Source organism: Battus philenor, unplaced genomic scaffold (genome assembly GCF_028537555.1).
Source record: "Battus philenor isolate CCGP_79_NKW_IND1 unplaced genomic scaffold, ilBatPhil1.0.hap1 SCAF_2, whole genome shotgun sequence".
NCBI lineage: Eukaryota > Metazoa > Arthropoda > Insecta > Lepidoptera > Papilionidae > Battus > Battus philenor.
This window is the reverse complement of record NW_027181682.1, coordinates 8,927,828-8,944,476: the sequence shown is the minus strand read 5'-3', so window position 1 is coordinate 8,944,476 and position 16,649 is coordinate 8,927,828. Positions and strand designations below refer to the sequence as shown.

Below are 16,649 nucleotides of genomic sequence, written 5' to 3'. Positions count from 1 at the left end.
AACCATATCAAAATTTAAAGTCTCTCGAGCCTTTTCTGAATAAAATAGCCGTTGACATGGACATGAACATTTTGCGTGCTGCGGTCGACATCTGGCCTTGAATTTTGAGGGCCTGTGTTCTAAAATAAAAAAGGCACTTGAAACAAAATTAATAAATTCTTTATTTACATTTATGATACCTTTGTTTCTATAAATATTTTAAAACAAACAAATTTTAAAGTTTTGTGTACTGACTAGGTATAGTGCAAGTTTTTTCTACAAAAATAAGTAATGTTGATAGAGTAGTAAATCAGGTAATCATAATCGACTTGTGTCAGTTTATTCCTAATATTTTTTAGTTTTTGACAGTTTTATATGTACAGTTGTTGAAGTTAAATATGTTCGAAAAAAATTAAGTGAAGTTGTAGTATCCATAACGTTGACTTTTAACGAATATATATGATGTATAATAATGTGTGTATATTCTGAATCGCTTAAACAATATACAAACGACACTGTAACACAGTTAAACCTAAGACAGCACTCGCGATAAGCAGGGCCAAGTCGGACTGGCAACTGAGTGCAGGTCAGACGGGGCTGTTTTCTTTTATACGCCTCTAACGACTCCGATATTTGTCCCTTAAATAATAATAGAGTTCCACATCTTGTAAGGTTTTTAAATGCATAGTCAATGTACAACTATAAAACCGACTATCAAAATTAATTGAACCAAAAAAATAATTACTTAGTCGTAAAAGTGAAACACGTATTACTCATCTAGATGAACGACAGACATTATTAAATGCAGATTTTTTACAATGAAAAAATATTCAGTTTCTATAAACATAATTAAGAAAAATCATGCAATAATAAAAATAAAAAACTCTTCAAATTTTTGGGATGACATAAAGCTTGCGCTGTTTATTTATTATAAAAGGCACATAAAAATGAAATATAAAACGTACTTACTTAATAATAAATTATTTACTGATTTAAAAGTTCTAAAGTTTTAACAATAGACGACGTATATGGAGCGTAACTTTTCAACTATAGAAAGTAGTATCAATAAGATAAGAAATGTAAGACATTTTGTATCTATCTCGTTTTTTCTTTTGAATCTAGTAATCTATTAAATTAAACAACTCTATTAATGGTTTTATTTTATAACCCAAATGAATGGCCTGGTTTAACGTATTTATTGTACTGTATATCCAAATTTATTGTGGGAAATATTATTAAAATTCATACTAAACTTGTTTGACAGGCCCAAATAAATTTCTGCTGCACAAAGCAACAAAATGATTCAAGTGGATAACTTCAAACGACCATCGCCATCACCGTCTCGATGTTCGGTAAGAAGCGACAGTCGAGTATTCCGGCAACCTCGCGTCATTCAAGTAAATCGTGATGCTGCGACTATGATGGATGACGAAACTAATGTAGTAGAAGGGCCGAGTAGCTCTGAAGATACCAGTGTAACGCCAAATTGGGAAACCCGTCTCGGACATCAGACAACACAATTCCGTTCACGAACATTTAGTGATGGATTCATTAGAAATACTAGTCTTGAACTACTTCTTGGCGTGGAATGCGAAGCTTGTCTCGCTCTCGCAGCTCAACGGCAATGCTTTAACAAACAAGTGTCTGAACGTGATTTCGATTTGGTATGCAATTGCAGTGTTCAACAAAATAATTATCTGAATTGCCATCGCGATGTTGTTAAACAACGAGGCCATACTCTTAATATCTATGACTTAGAAAGACTTAAAAGGGACACAGGACGGAGCCACCTAGCAAACAGATCACATCGAAGTTTGGACAGGAAAAATAGCAAGGCCCGAACTATTGGTGTATCGAACTATATTTCAAAACAACTGATTTCTTATGACCCAACAAATACTTTAATGCAAAAATTAAAAAGAAAGTTGTCTAATTTAAAAAAAATGAGCGGTGAAGCCATATCAAAAAAGCAACAAAATGGAGTTCAATTAGCTGATATATCATCTGCATCTACGAGCTCACTTAAGAAACTATCCATGTTATCCCTAGTTGAAAAATCACAGCGAAAAGTCAATAATCAAAGCGGAATGTTTTCGTCATCGAGTTTGCAATCTAAAGATGATCTGAAAAACATTACAACATACGCTAATTTTTCATCGAACGTTGATCAATGTTTTGACAGACTCCGAGATTATGACAATGACGGTGCAGATACTAGTGGAGCAGGACATACAGGTATAAAGTTCAAGAGCTTTGATAGAAATGACGACATAGTAACAAGGGAAGTGAAAAGGTTCTCTACTCTTGATAATCGTAGTAGATGTAGAAGTATAAGGAGACAAATGTCATACAATGATTTTGCCACTGAACGGTGCAGAGAACGAGTAGCTGTCGATTCTTGGGCTAGAGAAGAAAATATATTCGATGTACGAAATTCTAGTAATGATATTCTTAACGACGATGGACAGGCTTTTGTAAACGCCGAGAGATCTTGCAGGAGCGCTCCGCGATCTATCCATGCCCAATGCACGTGCGACTCCAGGCGCGACAATAAAATTCCGTCAATATTTTATGATACACATGTAAGTAAAAGTTATGTAATAATCACACAACAAACACGAACATTCTGCCAGTACAATGTAAAAGCTAAAGAAAATAATATTCCCAAGGTATTGTGTAAGTAATATATAATAAATATTCTTCATCCGGAAACCTATTTTAAATATTGAAATATAACGTTTATAAATTAAACTCATGCAGCTTTTGGGACATTTTTTAAACATTTATTCTCCAATCCTTAAACACGTTGACATCTGACATTAAAGAGCAAAGATACATGACAAATGTAGCACTACTTAAGATGCTTTTCACGTCAAATTAATTAAAGAGGCAAACGCCGTCAACTTTCAAATTTAACAAACAACTGAAGCACCTTGGTCTTCCAATTGACAATGAAGATTAATGATGTGAATATAAAACAGAAAATGGTTAAATAATTAAACTTTTTGGAGAAAATGTCGAAAATCAAAATCGGATTACATGAATAAATCTTATATTGATATAAATCACAGATTGCGTGTTTTAATCCAGAGTGTTAAACACAGAATTTAAAATAATATTTACATCATAATTATTAAGAGCTTTTGCAAGCGCACCTTTTTAAAACATTTTGAAAACTGAACGTAGTGTGTTGAAATTAACATTGTAAAGCATGAATTTAAAGTGTGTTTACGTTACTCACTTTACTGTTAATTTGCAACTGTAGTTAATTTAACCGTTTAACTTCTATAATATTTGTTCATAATATTTACAAGATGGATATTACAGGGTAAGAAACGTGCAGCGCCAGCTCCTGACGTCACGGAACGAGGGCAAAACGGTCGCGAGGCCTCGTGCGTGGTGTGTAAAAATTCTCAGTGGTTGCCCACCGGTACAACGTCAACAACCAGTCACAGCTCTACAACAACCGCAAATTCTTCTCGTTAGTACCTCTTTTTTTTCTCTCTTGAAGTCCTTGGAGGTGATGTTGAGGTTATCTTATATAAGGTTATATAGTATATTAATATAGTCCATATTTGGTACGATATTGGCGTCCAAGAATATAGAACAAGAAGGGCATTAATCAGAGTTCTATATAACACACTGGTACTGTTAGCAGTTCGCCTTTCACGCTATTTTCAAAGACATAAATTTCATGCATAAGATTTAAACCTAACTTATTATATAGTGCGTATTCTCAGCATCTGAATATAATTTTAATTGCGATATGTCGATGAGAATAATAAAAAGATGAGAGAAAGATAAGAAGTAACAAATCTATAATTTTGTTTCTTTCGTTAATTTTATGTTATAAACTTCATTCCTAGTCAATGCTAAAATAATACAATATCAAGCAAAACATCCAACTATGTTTATTCCAGTAAGAGTATTTTTTTAAATAAGGCAATCTTAAATTCTTTTTAAATTTACCCTCTGGTGAGAATGGCTTACTAATGCGTCGTATCATTTTTTTGTTTTGAGGTGACGTACATAGAAGTCATGTAGGGTTTTTTAAATTTATCAGTTGCGTAAAACCACTGTTATGGGTAAAAGACAAATTGTGTAAGTAAACGCTTTTTACATTATTTGAAAATACATTATATACAGCAATAATATAAATAATACCAGTGATTTGTCTGTTTTATTAGAAACCAAATACTACCTATCACTAAACTGTTGTACACAAGAAATGTTCTGGTTTTGATGACCACATATCTAAGTAATACTTTAAATAATGAGACATGCTACCCATTTTTATATTTAGGTGACGGTTACAGCTGTACTACTGCGAAGAAATTTTTGTGTCAGAACACTTTGTAAAGCATCAAAATCCGTTACTTTTTATTATAAGTGTGGAAGAAGTAGCAAAGATACCGTGGCTATTGCTTGACGATCATCCTCGGCGTTGACACGAGGGCATGATATCAACTTTCAAATCGCAACTTCAGCCTTTTGGATGAATCCTTTTAACATCGTCATGAAATATTTTGCAAAAAAACCTTAATAATATGAGTCAATAAGTATTCGGGCCCCCACGAGGGGAACTCGGCTTTGGCTGTCAGTCGTTAATAATATCCGTTTAGCATTCCGACACAAGGGAGCCCAAGATGGCCTGATGACGGCTTGACCGTTTGCTACTGTCTGGCTAATATGACTACAACCACTTCGGAAAGCGATGGCGTTGGAAGAAGAAGTGGCAAAAGAAACTCCAGCAACGCTTCTTTCTAGATGATAAGAGCTTAACGTCCCCTGTGATATATGATGCGATCTCGTTTCCGACAAGACCTGTTGATAATCTAATGGCGACGATGCCGGTGTGCATTGTACGTGATATGTCTTATAGTCGTCGCGTCGTCTGGAAACTCGAGTACATGTCTCGGTCTCAGGAAGGTGCGGCACTTTTATGCGCCGGTTGTGATCGTATTGTAGGTCGCGTTCTACAATCAATGAATTTGTTTGTTGAACGGCCGAGTCAAATTAATGAATTGATGTCGGTAGTTCCATGTCAGTATGCAGGTCTTCATTGCGTACGTACTACTGTGCACCCGTTGCTCTACGCATAAGCCTGTTCTGTACGAGTTTATGAATGACGCCTGGATTAGCATGCGCGGAGCACGGGCTTGCGTATGTGAGGACTGATACAGCTTTATAGAGTGTCAATTTATTCGACAGTGACATTCTACTACTGCTCTTTAGTAAAAGATAGAGGCAGCCGAACACGAAAGGCGCCTTTTTCGCGTGCCTTCGCCTTACGTTTTGAAATTGAGTTTTTAATCCAAGACGGCATTCAGGTAGCGGGTTGAAGTCGCCTGTGGCACTGAATTAACATTGAGTTTGATCGGAGCTAGTAGAAGAGAGCGGTTGCGCCTTCGAATAGACCACTGCCACTTTTGAAAGGATTAATTTCAATCTTCTATTTGTGGAACCATCGTCCCAGGACATTGGCTACGGTGTGGAGGGTTTTGGTAATGGCGCCGGTGGCGACACCAAAATGTAAATGTATATATCATCTGCGAATAGGGCGAGCTCTGCAACCTTGACTCGAGGAATACCATTGGTGCAAAGCACCGGTACCAGTATAAGACCGAGGACCGATCCTTGGAGCTCGCCCGCCCAAGCTGGACGTGGACCGGATCAAACTCCATTGGCGCAATACTGAAACGTTCGAATGCTCAAAGAGTCTATATTAAGCATACGAGACGGTCCAGCATACCAGCATCTTATAGCTCGTATACAAGTCTATTATTCCAGAGTTTGTAGAACGCTTTAGCTACGTCGAGAAAGTTAGCTCCCGTTTTGGATACCTTCATTTGCTTGGCAAGTATGTGCTCCGTAATGCGGTGCACATACTTGCCAAGCAAATACGGTGATGGGTGCAGGAATCCTTGACGTGAACGCCAAGCTGTTCTAGAACATTTAGTTTGACTTTCGCCTCCATGAACCTTCTAATAATAAAGGTTCCCGGGAATGCCTTTTGACTTCGGTCTGCCTTTAGGAGGTGGTTCAGATTTAGGATTGCTATGTCAAGTACGTTTGGCGAATATCCTTCGACGCTAAGATAGCGCGTGAGTTTTGTAGGTCCGATGACCTCGTCTGACAGGGCATCTAGCGATCTCTCCATCGATCGTTGATAGTGTTAGCGTTCCATCTGGTGTGCTTACTGTTTGAGTCCCTCTAAATGGTCGCCCCTCCGAAAACAAATAGTACTTGAAAGTCCAAGACTGACGGAAAGGACCAACCGATCGCCGGGTTTTTCAAGGCGCAGTAAATTGTTGTATTGATTTTGGTACCACTATACTAAGTTTAATAATATCCTGTTTCTAGCGTTATATTTTTTTTTCCTCCATGCTTACCTGCAATCAATCTCGGACTATAGGCATGATTATTCCTCATCCTTTATTACGTTTAAGGCGCTCCTCAGCAGGAGATACCTTGTCCTTCAACGTCTGTCTCCAAATTTTTTTTATCACAGCGTTACAGCCGTTAAGTGAAGCTGATAGTTGCTAATACTAATGCTAAGTCGTTCGGGTGATTTCCTGGTCGCTGTTTATATTTTTTCCTGCTATTTTTAATTCCTATCTAAAAGTTCTTAGGTTCAGTATGTGTTGGTTATATACATTTAATAATACTTAATTTTATATGTAAATAAAATAATAATATTTCTTTAGTAATTAAATCTTTCCAGCAGTAACAAAAACGCACTGCTTATCACTTTTAAAGTAAAAAAGTAATTTAACCAAATACACATTGTTAAAAGTAGCAGCTTTGTTGAAACCATGCTATCAGTGCGGTTGCAACTTGACAATACAATTACTATCTGTCTGCGGTAGTGAGATGACGTAAACTTACATCTAAAGGCTGACAAAATGATTAATTTTCTTTTTGGTCCCTTTTTTATTTCAATTTTAACCATTGGTTATATGTTTTCCGCCGTTGTTTTTTTTTTAATTTGCTAGGGGAATGATTATTCATATATGGTTGATGCTCCTACTAATTTTAATAGGACACTTTCGAAGAATTATAAACTAAACTTCAATGGAGTACAAACGTTGCTGTTATTTTGCAATAGAACAAAAGTTTGCGCTGGTAGAGCATTGACTAGACTACATAAGGCTACTCTAAAAAATTCGCTCTCTAACATGCTTACAAACATGGTATGATTAGATAAGTTTAAGGCGATCCTAGAAAATCTTATGTTCTTTTCTTCGGTTACAGTGCCGTTAAGAAAGAAGACCCAAAAAAGACTTTCTAATATAGTGTTGTTAATATTATTAGAGACTTTATGCCAAAATAACCTCCTTGGAGACAACGCTGAGACTATTGCCTCTAACATTTTGTGAGAGAAGAAACTTAATAGCACAGTTACCACGTAACCACACAAATTTAGTCCAACATTTAATAATATTTAAATAAGTTTTATATATTATTACCGTACGTATAGTTATAATGCGATTACAAATCTTAAACCGGTCATGATGATAAATAACCTTTATACAAAATTAACATTGTATTTTCAAAATGTAAACTTCTTTTCAAGTTACTCAATAAACTCATACTTTTATTTAAAATAACATCAAGTATTTGCTTAACTATTTGAACTTAATAAAACAGATGTTGTTATTATTGATTGATTGAAATTAACTAAAATATTCATTTTTATAATAATTTAAGGCAAAACAAAGTTATCAAGAAGAGGTTACACAAAAATACAATGTTTTCGTTTACCTTTAATCTTAACTTTTAAAGTAAATAACCGTTTTTGAATACTTAGGTGAAAAAAAGATTCGTTTTTTATTTAATAATTATCCTTTTTTACTACTGATGATACATTATGTCAATAGGTTTCTCTGTATGGCATCGTCGTTGGTGCTGCGTAGCAATTTTAGTATTGGTGGCGGGAACAGCATGCGTCGCGGGACCACTAGCGCTACGAGCTCCACCCGGAGCACCTCTCCATGAACGACTTCGCCTCGCGGAAAGACTACTACACGACACACCACTTGTAGACGGTCACAATGACTTACCCTGGAACATACGAAAGTTTTTACATAACCGGATAAAAGATTTCAGGTTTGTTACTTTAATTTTAGTTATACATCTTATTATATAATAATATAGTCATTTCTGCGATTGATTTTGTATATCACGTAATAATTGTTATTATAAACAAATTCCTGCCCATTTTGTAACTTTTTGTTGGAAAAAATTGTACCGGTTCACTTTTGAAACATGGTACATCTACATTTTCTTCTATTATAATTATAAAATATAATTTTGTCTAATTTTATCTCATTTTCCAAGAGTCATCGGCATTTTTTAAACTCATGATGTTAAATCAGAGGAAATAAAGTTCTTGCAATATCAAATAAACTAACAATTCAAAAACATTTGTTATAAAATATCGTTTACTTAAAAAGTTTTTATAACCATCTTGTAAACGCATATCTATATTCGTGTAATTGTTAATTATATTTATGAATTAAAGATTTGAAATACGAAACGCTACCACTATTGGAAAAAAAAACAAATAAAAAGGACTATATAGTGGCCAGTTTAAATTTCAAACCAATTAGCCATGAATTGACTTCGCAGAAACGTAAAACTGCCCATCGACAATTTTTATTAACTTTAAAATAACGAAACAGCACCCAATTAATTTCACAAACGTATTGTTGTCCATTTGTAGAGTTTTAGTAAAAAGCATTTAAAAACGTTTCCCGAACAAAGGCTTTTTAGTGTATTTTTAATAAAACTTCTATTGATATTATAAAGAATTTTTACTTGTTTCATTTTGTTCATTCATAACACGAAATTAGTTTATTTTTACTATTCATGCGTCTAGTATATGAACTTTGACTCCAAAAAATGTGGTCACAAATAAAATTATAATTACCTGATGCCCTAATATAATCGGATCCCAGTCCAGAATTATCTGCTTCGAATATACAACAGCCTTATTGTTGCCAGTGTCAATCAAGAGTAATAGATCATTTTGTTCGTTGATGATTTTATTATAAAGTTACACAAAAACGAGGCTAAGGTTGTGACTTTGAATAAAACGGTTAACTTTAGTGGGTTAAACTGTGATAAATAAACATAGATGAAAACGTCATGTGCTGCCAACGAAGCATAGAATAAGTAATACCAATAGTGAGCACAATGTATGGAACGACAACAATACTCGTTAACGTTACATTACCGCAATTTACTTTGTTGACTTTTTAGTCCATGACTTTGTCCGCATTTGTCCGCGGTTTAGCCCTTTGTAGCACTCATCATGTAGCATCGTCTTAAAAGTTAAAAATCGTCATTATTGTATAAATTAAAGCCCCATTTTAGAGTTAAGCTATTAGAATACTACATCGTTGCATTAGGAACTTGTCTTTACCTATATTAAGTTTAATTAAAATCTATGTCGCAGAATTGAAAATATTTATCTGAAATAAATGTTAACCGTAGTTATTTACTATTTATGATTTTAAGTTTTATTTACCTTATATGATAATGGTTAACAATTTGATAGACTAACATTTTATGATAATTTTATATAATTTCAATTTTACAATAATAAAATTTTAGGAAATATTTTTCACAAGTGTCATTTCTTTTTATGTAAACGTTATTATTTGAAACTTGTCCTATGCTATGCGTTAGTAAAATTAACGATAACACTATGCATATAGTGAGATTTTAAATGAACACCTTAATTTTTGGCTAAGAGTAGTAGATAAACATTATTATATCGCTTTAAGAGGTTACGGGAGCTGTGATGGTTAGGTGAAAAAAACAGCGTATCATCTTGTAGGCCGTATGCCATGTGAACTAGTCACAAAAAATATCCTCATAGTTGCGTAATACTTATCAATTGAAAAACTGTTTTTGTTACTTTAAACTGCACACAAAACCTATTATATTTAAGCAACAAACCTCACTTCTATTATTATATCTTTAATTATTTTTCACAAGAGAATATTTTTTTTTCATAATTGTCCAATCTCTATCTAAAACTAAATCCTGCAAAAGATGGAGGCTTGTTTGGAAGGATCGAATCATTACGTGGCTAATACGATACAAGTTCAACATTTTTAAAATCAAAAATATAAATATGAACAACGTTGGTTATACTATATACATCTGTCAAATAATATTTGTGCTTGATTAAAACTTTTACTTCTAATAAGAATTAATAATTTAACAAACGCATAGATGCGAAAGAAAAATACAGTCTACATTAACTAGTATAAGACGAGACAACGCTGTTGCATCAAAAAATAACAAATGAGTTGCATCGTGACACGACACACATGCAGCGTACTCGGCTTTGCTGCAAATACTCGAATGTACTAGCTTCTCTATCATCCTGGTTTCCCACGGCACCAGACGCGTGAATATCCTTGCGAATTTATGCACGGCTTATCTCAAAACAATGAGCTTTAAGATCACAAAATGGAAATTAAAGGCGTTTTTGTTTACTTCAGTATATACATCTTTGTAACACGATTAAATATATATTCCGCTGTCTTAGATTATTGTTCACAATTCCTACATAATGTCGTTATAAAAGAGTAAAATCTAAATTAGTTAAAACAGCTACTTATTTCTACTTTAATTACTCTCCCTTAGATTTCCTTTGAGCAAACACAATATTTTTAACACAAGAGAAAATCAATGCTAAATATCAATAATAAAACTAACGCCTGATAATATAAAAGGCGTGTAAATAAGTTAATCATGCTGTTTTATGTATTTAATGGATTTAAAATCAATCAAAGAAATAACAAGAGCGAAGTTATTTATACAATATTTATACAAGTAAAGGCTTTAATAGACCTTTTCAATTTGAGTGTGTGTAATGTTGACTGGCAAACCCGGCGGAGGTATGTCGTTATACTGCGATTATTAACCTTTTAGAGTGTACCAACAAAGCTTATTACATCTTTAAACTTTAATCAATAAAAGCGTTTCTTTTATATGTAAAGCAGAAATTATCATGACCCCAAGAAACTGCCTTCTGTCTTTGTTGTGGCAGAATGACGATTTATCCGAGGCAGAAGGAAGTCTGAAAAAAGCTAACTCTTGGATTAAAGTAGACAAAATAAGATGACTAACTGATTAATAATTAGTTATATTCTGTTACTTTTAAGATGTAATTGTTACATTCATTTCACATTTTTGCAATAATGTAGGTTCGACGAAGATTTACGAACGATATCACCTTGGGCTACCAGTTCGTGGAGTCATACTGATCTTCCTCGACTAAAGCAAGGCAGGATTGCTGCTCAGGTATGGAAACTTAAAAGTCTTAATTAAAAGTAATTTTACTTTTAACATATATTTTAATTGAAGTGCTATGTTTTATATTAACCAGTTATAATGCAATTTAATAATAAATAAATACTATAACGTAAGACTAGAGAATAATAATTTTATTCATTAATAATTCCTATATATTTTCGCTATTCAGTTAGCTATGATGGATCGTGGTTGCAGCGCTCATTATAAACTTGAGTGGTCAATATTTGGATTACACTTAATACAAATTTCAACTAGTAGGAAAGCAAAAAAGTACCAATGCTTATTTATTGAGTATATAGTTAATAAGTCGGTTCACGTTAAAAATTGAGTCGTATTAACCCTGGAACCGTTTTAAAACGAGTTTATACTCCGCCCTTCAATTTAGTTAATAACAAAAATCCTTAACAAATATTAAGATTGCTGAGCATTGCTAAAAAATGGAATTTTTTTTATGAAAAAATACTTTAGCTTGTCGAAGACAGTTACAAACAAAATTGATCGAGCTATTGATTTGCTCTTCGAGGTTCGGAAAGTAACTTAATTTTTTCAATACATTAAAATATTAATATATTGGTCATCGCTAATCATCTTATATTTTTAATTTTATACATACATATACCGTAAATATACATTCTAATTGCAAACAATATAATAAAAAAAATCACTTTTCATTACAATTCTCGAAAATTTTTGTTTATTTCAATAGACATGTTTGGCACATTTTATGACAAAAGATACTGCAAAAACACAAGTAATATGTGAAATCAACTGATAATACAGCTTATATTAAAAGATCAATTATTTTAAAATCACGCAACCATTACACATTTTTTCTACATCGATTCAATTGTAGATACGAATCTCTTTCTTAAGCTGAAATAAGGTTTTATTATTTGATTGTTTGTTTTTTAGATCGTTAAAATTACAGTTTTAGAATATATACACTAATTACAAAGGTTTTGTGATTTTGATTAAGATTTATTAGAAACAAATATAAATATATTGTAACATTTTGAACTCGTGATACTTTTCGAACAATTATTTATTATTACTTTCATTATTTTATGCACGATTTTATTTCCAGATTGTTTCATAATTTAGCAAATGTATTTTATAGAACTAACGCTAAGCTTAACGTAACCAACAACCGCAAGTAATATCTAATATCACGCGAAGTTAAAAAACAGTCAGTTGTTAAACGCTGCACAGGCCTCACGTTTTCTATTACACACGTGTCACTGCATTCGCTGAATGTAAATTTCATATTCCGAGTGCGGAGTGACGCAGTCCGTGCGTGCTATTAATCCTGTGTGTGTCAAAGCAATGTTTTGACATTAGTTCTGGGCGGCGTACGTACCTTGCGACGCGCAACACCGCGATGCCGTGCAGCTAACCTTCGAGCAAATTGACTTAATACAGAGACTCACTGAAAAATATCACCCGCAACTCACGCTTTGTACTTCTGCTGACGGTAAGTTCCTTTTCAAGCTTTAGCCTACCGTACCATGCCGTAATTTTATTAAACTCAGGAAAACATAACCTTACGAACATGTTTCATAGATCAGATAGTCATGTTAATGTCGACTGTGTACAGTTTCTATATTTTCTGCATTAAACTTTGCCTTAAGTTACAAATTCACATAAATAATTTAATCTTATTTTCAAATAAAGTAACCTAAAAAGTAAACAAACAATATCATTATCGTGGAATGTTTATCTTAAATTCTATCGCGGAATGTATATATTAAATTCTAACTTCAATCTAATTTTATTCGTCTTTTTTTATCAGGCTTCACTGAGACGAAGCTCTCAATTATAGTGCACGTCTTAAACAGGACTTTTTAATAAATAAATTTAAATTTTAACATTGCGCCTGATTCCAGTTTTCACTGAATAAAATAATTTACGTTACATTGAATCTGTTTTGAAATTATGGTACACATTTTTGAAGTATTTTTACATATTTACAGATATAATGACCGCGCACGTAAACCATCGCCTATGTTCTCTTGTGGGTGTGGAAGGCGGTCATGCTATTGGAGGATCTCTCGGAGTTCTGAGAACCTTGTATCAAGTCGGCGTGCGTTACTTGACTCTTACGTCTACATGCGACACTCCTTGGGCGGAATGTGCTTCCACTGACCGCGTAGATCTCACTCAACGAGGTGGACTGACTCCGTTTGGCAAAGTAAGCTTACGTACCGGAACTTGTTGTCATTGTAGATTTAGATTATATTTATTTAAAAAATTCTCATTTTAGTTAGGAAATATAATTTTAAAATTACTTTTTTAAAAAAGGGTAATTGCATCGTTTGGATCATTTAAGTTTGATAAAGAGTATATTTATTTTACTCTTAAATGTTTATTACTTCTACAGTCTTCTTTTTTTCAAAATGATTATTTATAACGTAAACGTAATGTTATAAGACATTCAATGTCGCCATTATTAGAATTATTAGGAGAATAGTGGTTTAATGAATTTTAAAAGTCTGTTAAAAATTTCATCTCAGAAAAAGCCGGTTCACTGATAATCTTTTGCTCCGCCGTTTACAGCTTACTGGTCTATGAAAGCTCATATCGAATTAATAATTGAATAACATTACCATTTTACCGAAAAAACAGTAACAGCTTACATAATATTCCTGATAAAGAGTATTTTTCATTTACTTTAGTTTTCTTTAATAAAAGAGTCTTTGTTAAAGTTGTTACCATCGCTATACTTACAATGGAAATACTGTATGATAGAAATATATGTAATCTTGCAGGCATTCAGTGTATCGAAGTAGGTACTAAACACAATACTGTAATGATTATACCGTCAAGTAGAGTGAGTGAACCATAATCATAAACATCCTGCTATATTTTGCTTTGTACGAACTCAGACTGTGTGGAGTCTTGCAGCTCTTTGTTTTATGCGAAGCGATACTTTTGAAACATTTTCTTTTGTTCTAGCCACTCGCTGTGTAATATGAAAGCGAAAATCACTTTTCAGCAATTAGATACTGCATTTGAAGATTTTAGAGTTCAAAATAAACAGTGCGCATTCGTTCAATATGTAATCTATATTTTTTTTAGAAACGCTATAATGATTCGATTTATATTTTATTAAGTGTCGGCCTGATCTTCACTATTGGGCTTAGGTACAAGCTTGCCCAATAAAATACATAAATGTCAAAGTAAATCGCAAGATCGCTATGAAGCGGTTTCTAACATAACTTTTTTTTATTAACATCTTAATATTGATCATAATTTGTTTACGTCTTGAGATAAAAGAAATGTGGAAAAACGCCTTAATATTTTGTAAAAATCTGAGGTTATTTCGTCTATACCAAAAATAACTTTGAATTATTTTCACTATACTAAATGTCTTTATGTCTTGTCATATAGGTAATCGTGAAAGAGATGAACCGCCTGGGAATGTTGGTGGATCTGTCACACGTATCGGAGCGCACGATGCGTGACGCACTGACAGTATCACGGGCGCCAGTGATCTTCTCACACTCCTCGGCTCGCGCCATCTGTAACGTAACCCGCAACGTACCTGACAGCGTACTACGGTTGTTAGCCATCAACAAAGGTCTCATCATGGTTAACTTCTATACCTCATTTTTGGCTTGCAGTGAAACAGCTACGGTTCATGATGCTATTGGTAAAAACTTTAAACATCAAATTTTTCATGTTTCTTATGAACATTGATTATCGAATATAAACGTGTAAATGTTTATATTTTAGCCCACATCAATCACATACGCAGCATAGCAGGCGTTGACTCTGTAGGGTTGGGGGCTGGGTATGATGGTATAAACTAGTGAGTATGGTTTTTAACTAAACTCTGTACTCTTTTAATTTTAATTTCGTGTTGGTTACAATACCTCTACGTGATTTTTTAATTATTAATTTTACTTCTGTCCAAATCTATCAATAAGAATTTTACGCCGAATGAAATAAAGAAACAAAAAAAATTTATTAGCACATCGTATATTAACATTGTACCTAATTTATTTTAAAAAAACAACTGTAGTGAATTATTGAATAAATGATGAAGATAAAATTAACAAAATCCAGTTGAGCGCCGATATTTTAAAGATAAGTTTGATTAAAAAGTGTAATACATGTTTATTTTTATCGAATGCAGTACACCTCAAGGTTTAGAAGACGTGTCATCGTACCCTCTCTTGTTCGCCGAGTTAATGGAGGATGGCTGGAGTATAGAGGAGTTGCGGAAACTAGCTGGACTCAATTTACTAAGAGTGCTTGGCGCCGCAGAGCGCGTAGCTCGTGAACTCGCCTCAGAGCACGTCATGCCCTACGAAGACGTCTCACCTCGTACTTATGACGCACACAACTGCTCCAGTCAAGATTTTTAAATAAGCATTTTTATAAAATAAAACGTAGTCGAAGCGGTTATCCTCCGACTGCACGAGTGTACCCCAAGCTTTAATATTTTACTATACACTAATTATGAGTAGGTAGTATCCCCCCTTTTCATAAATAATACTTTTGTTATAATTGCCCTTCGAGGTTATTTATAACACTAAAATAATTAGTTGGAATGTTTAAGGTACGTAGATTTATACCACAAAATTTAAAATATGCAAAAGAAAATAAGAAAAATCAGAAATTCTCATATTCATATTTACATTTACAAAACTAGGATATAGCATATATATATATAAACATACAAAAACATGGAAAACAGCAAATGATTTATTGTTACAAAAAGTACTCTGTCCCGTAAGCATTGTTTCTCATAATAAAAAGAATTTTGTTAACTTTTGAATCAAAAAAACATTTTTTTTGTTTAATTATATATTACGTATATTTAAGACTTAAAATTACAAAAGTAAGAATACAAGCTTAAATTATTAATGGTAACAATTATCACAAATTCTGTATTAATTTAATTTTTGATTATATGCATTAATTATAAAAAATAGCCCTGTTGTTTGATGAAAGTAATTTAAACAAAGTGATACTTTTTTTAACTAGCCGTAAACAATTCCTATACTAAGATGAAAGGGTAACCTGTCCGTATAGAACCGCGAAGAAGATGCCCTTTAAGGCGTAATTTTTATTAGTGTTTTCTGTCACAAGATTAAAAAACAGAAAATTTCTCGTCTTTTCCAGAACCGCTTAGTCAATCGGCCAAGTTACCCGATGTTCCTTTAAAACTCATTATAAGCTGTAATTTTAAGTTCTAAAGCGACAAAAACTTCAACGAAAAATTATGGTAGGAATACTGTAGCTGAAACATAACATTTACTTTAATTAGTTTTATAAGCAAAAAACCTAAAAATGTATTACATATACTAAAAGTCTTGTTAAATAATTGCATA

General features: G+C 33.3%; 1 protein-coding gene across 1 annotated transcript; it reads left to right on the top strand.

Moving 5' to 3' along the window:
• Positions 1-1,277: 1,277 nt before the first annotated feature.
• On the top strand, positions 1,278-15,821 carry LOC137922316 (uncharacterized). The gene is made up of 9 exons (XM_068765297.1): positions 1,278-2,561; positions 3,307-3,460; positions 7,860-8,088; positions 11,205-11,301; positions 12,652-12,784; positions 13,284-13,501; positions 14,701-14,962; positions 15,046-15,121; positions 15,449-15,821. Exons 1-9 carry the CDS (start codon positions 1,278-1,280, stop codon positions 15,678-15,680), a joined length of 2,685 nt encoding a protein of 894 aa, XP_068621398.1. The 3' UTR covers positions 15,681-15,821.
• Positions 15,822-16,649: the final 828 nt, after the last annotated feature.

What these genes read in the sequence shown, in the direction of transcription:
- LOC137922316 (XM_068765297.1), top strand. Translation starts at nt 1,278, where the DNA reads ATGATTCAAGTGGATAACTTCAAACGACCATCGCCATCACCGTCTCGA. An exon ending in GCTTTGTACTTCTGCTGACG is followed by an intron (nt 12,785 to 13,283) that starts GTAAGTTCCTTT and finishes ACATATTTACAG; the next exon opens with ATATAATGACCGCGCACGTA. An exon ending in GGGTATGATGGTATAAACTA is followed by an intron (nt 15,122 to 15,448) that starts GTGAGTATGGTT and finishes TATCGAATGCAG; the next exon opens with TACACCTCAAGGTTTAGAAG.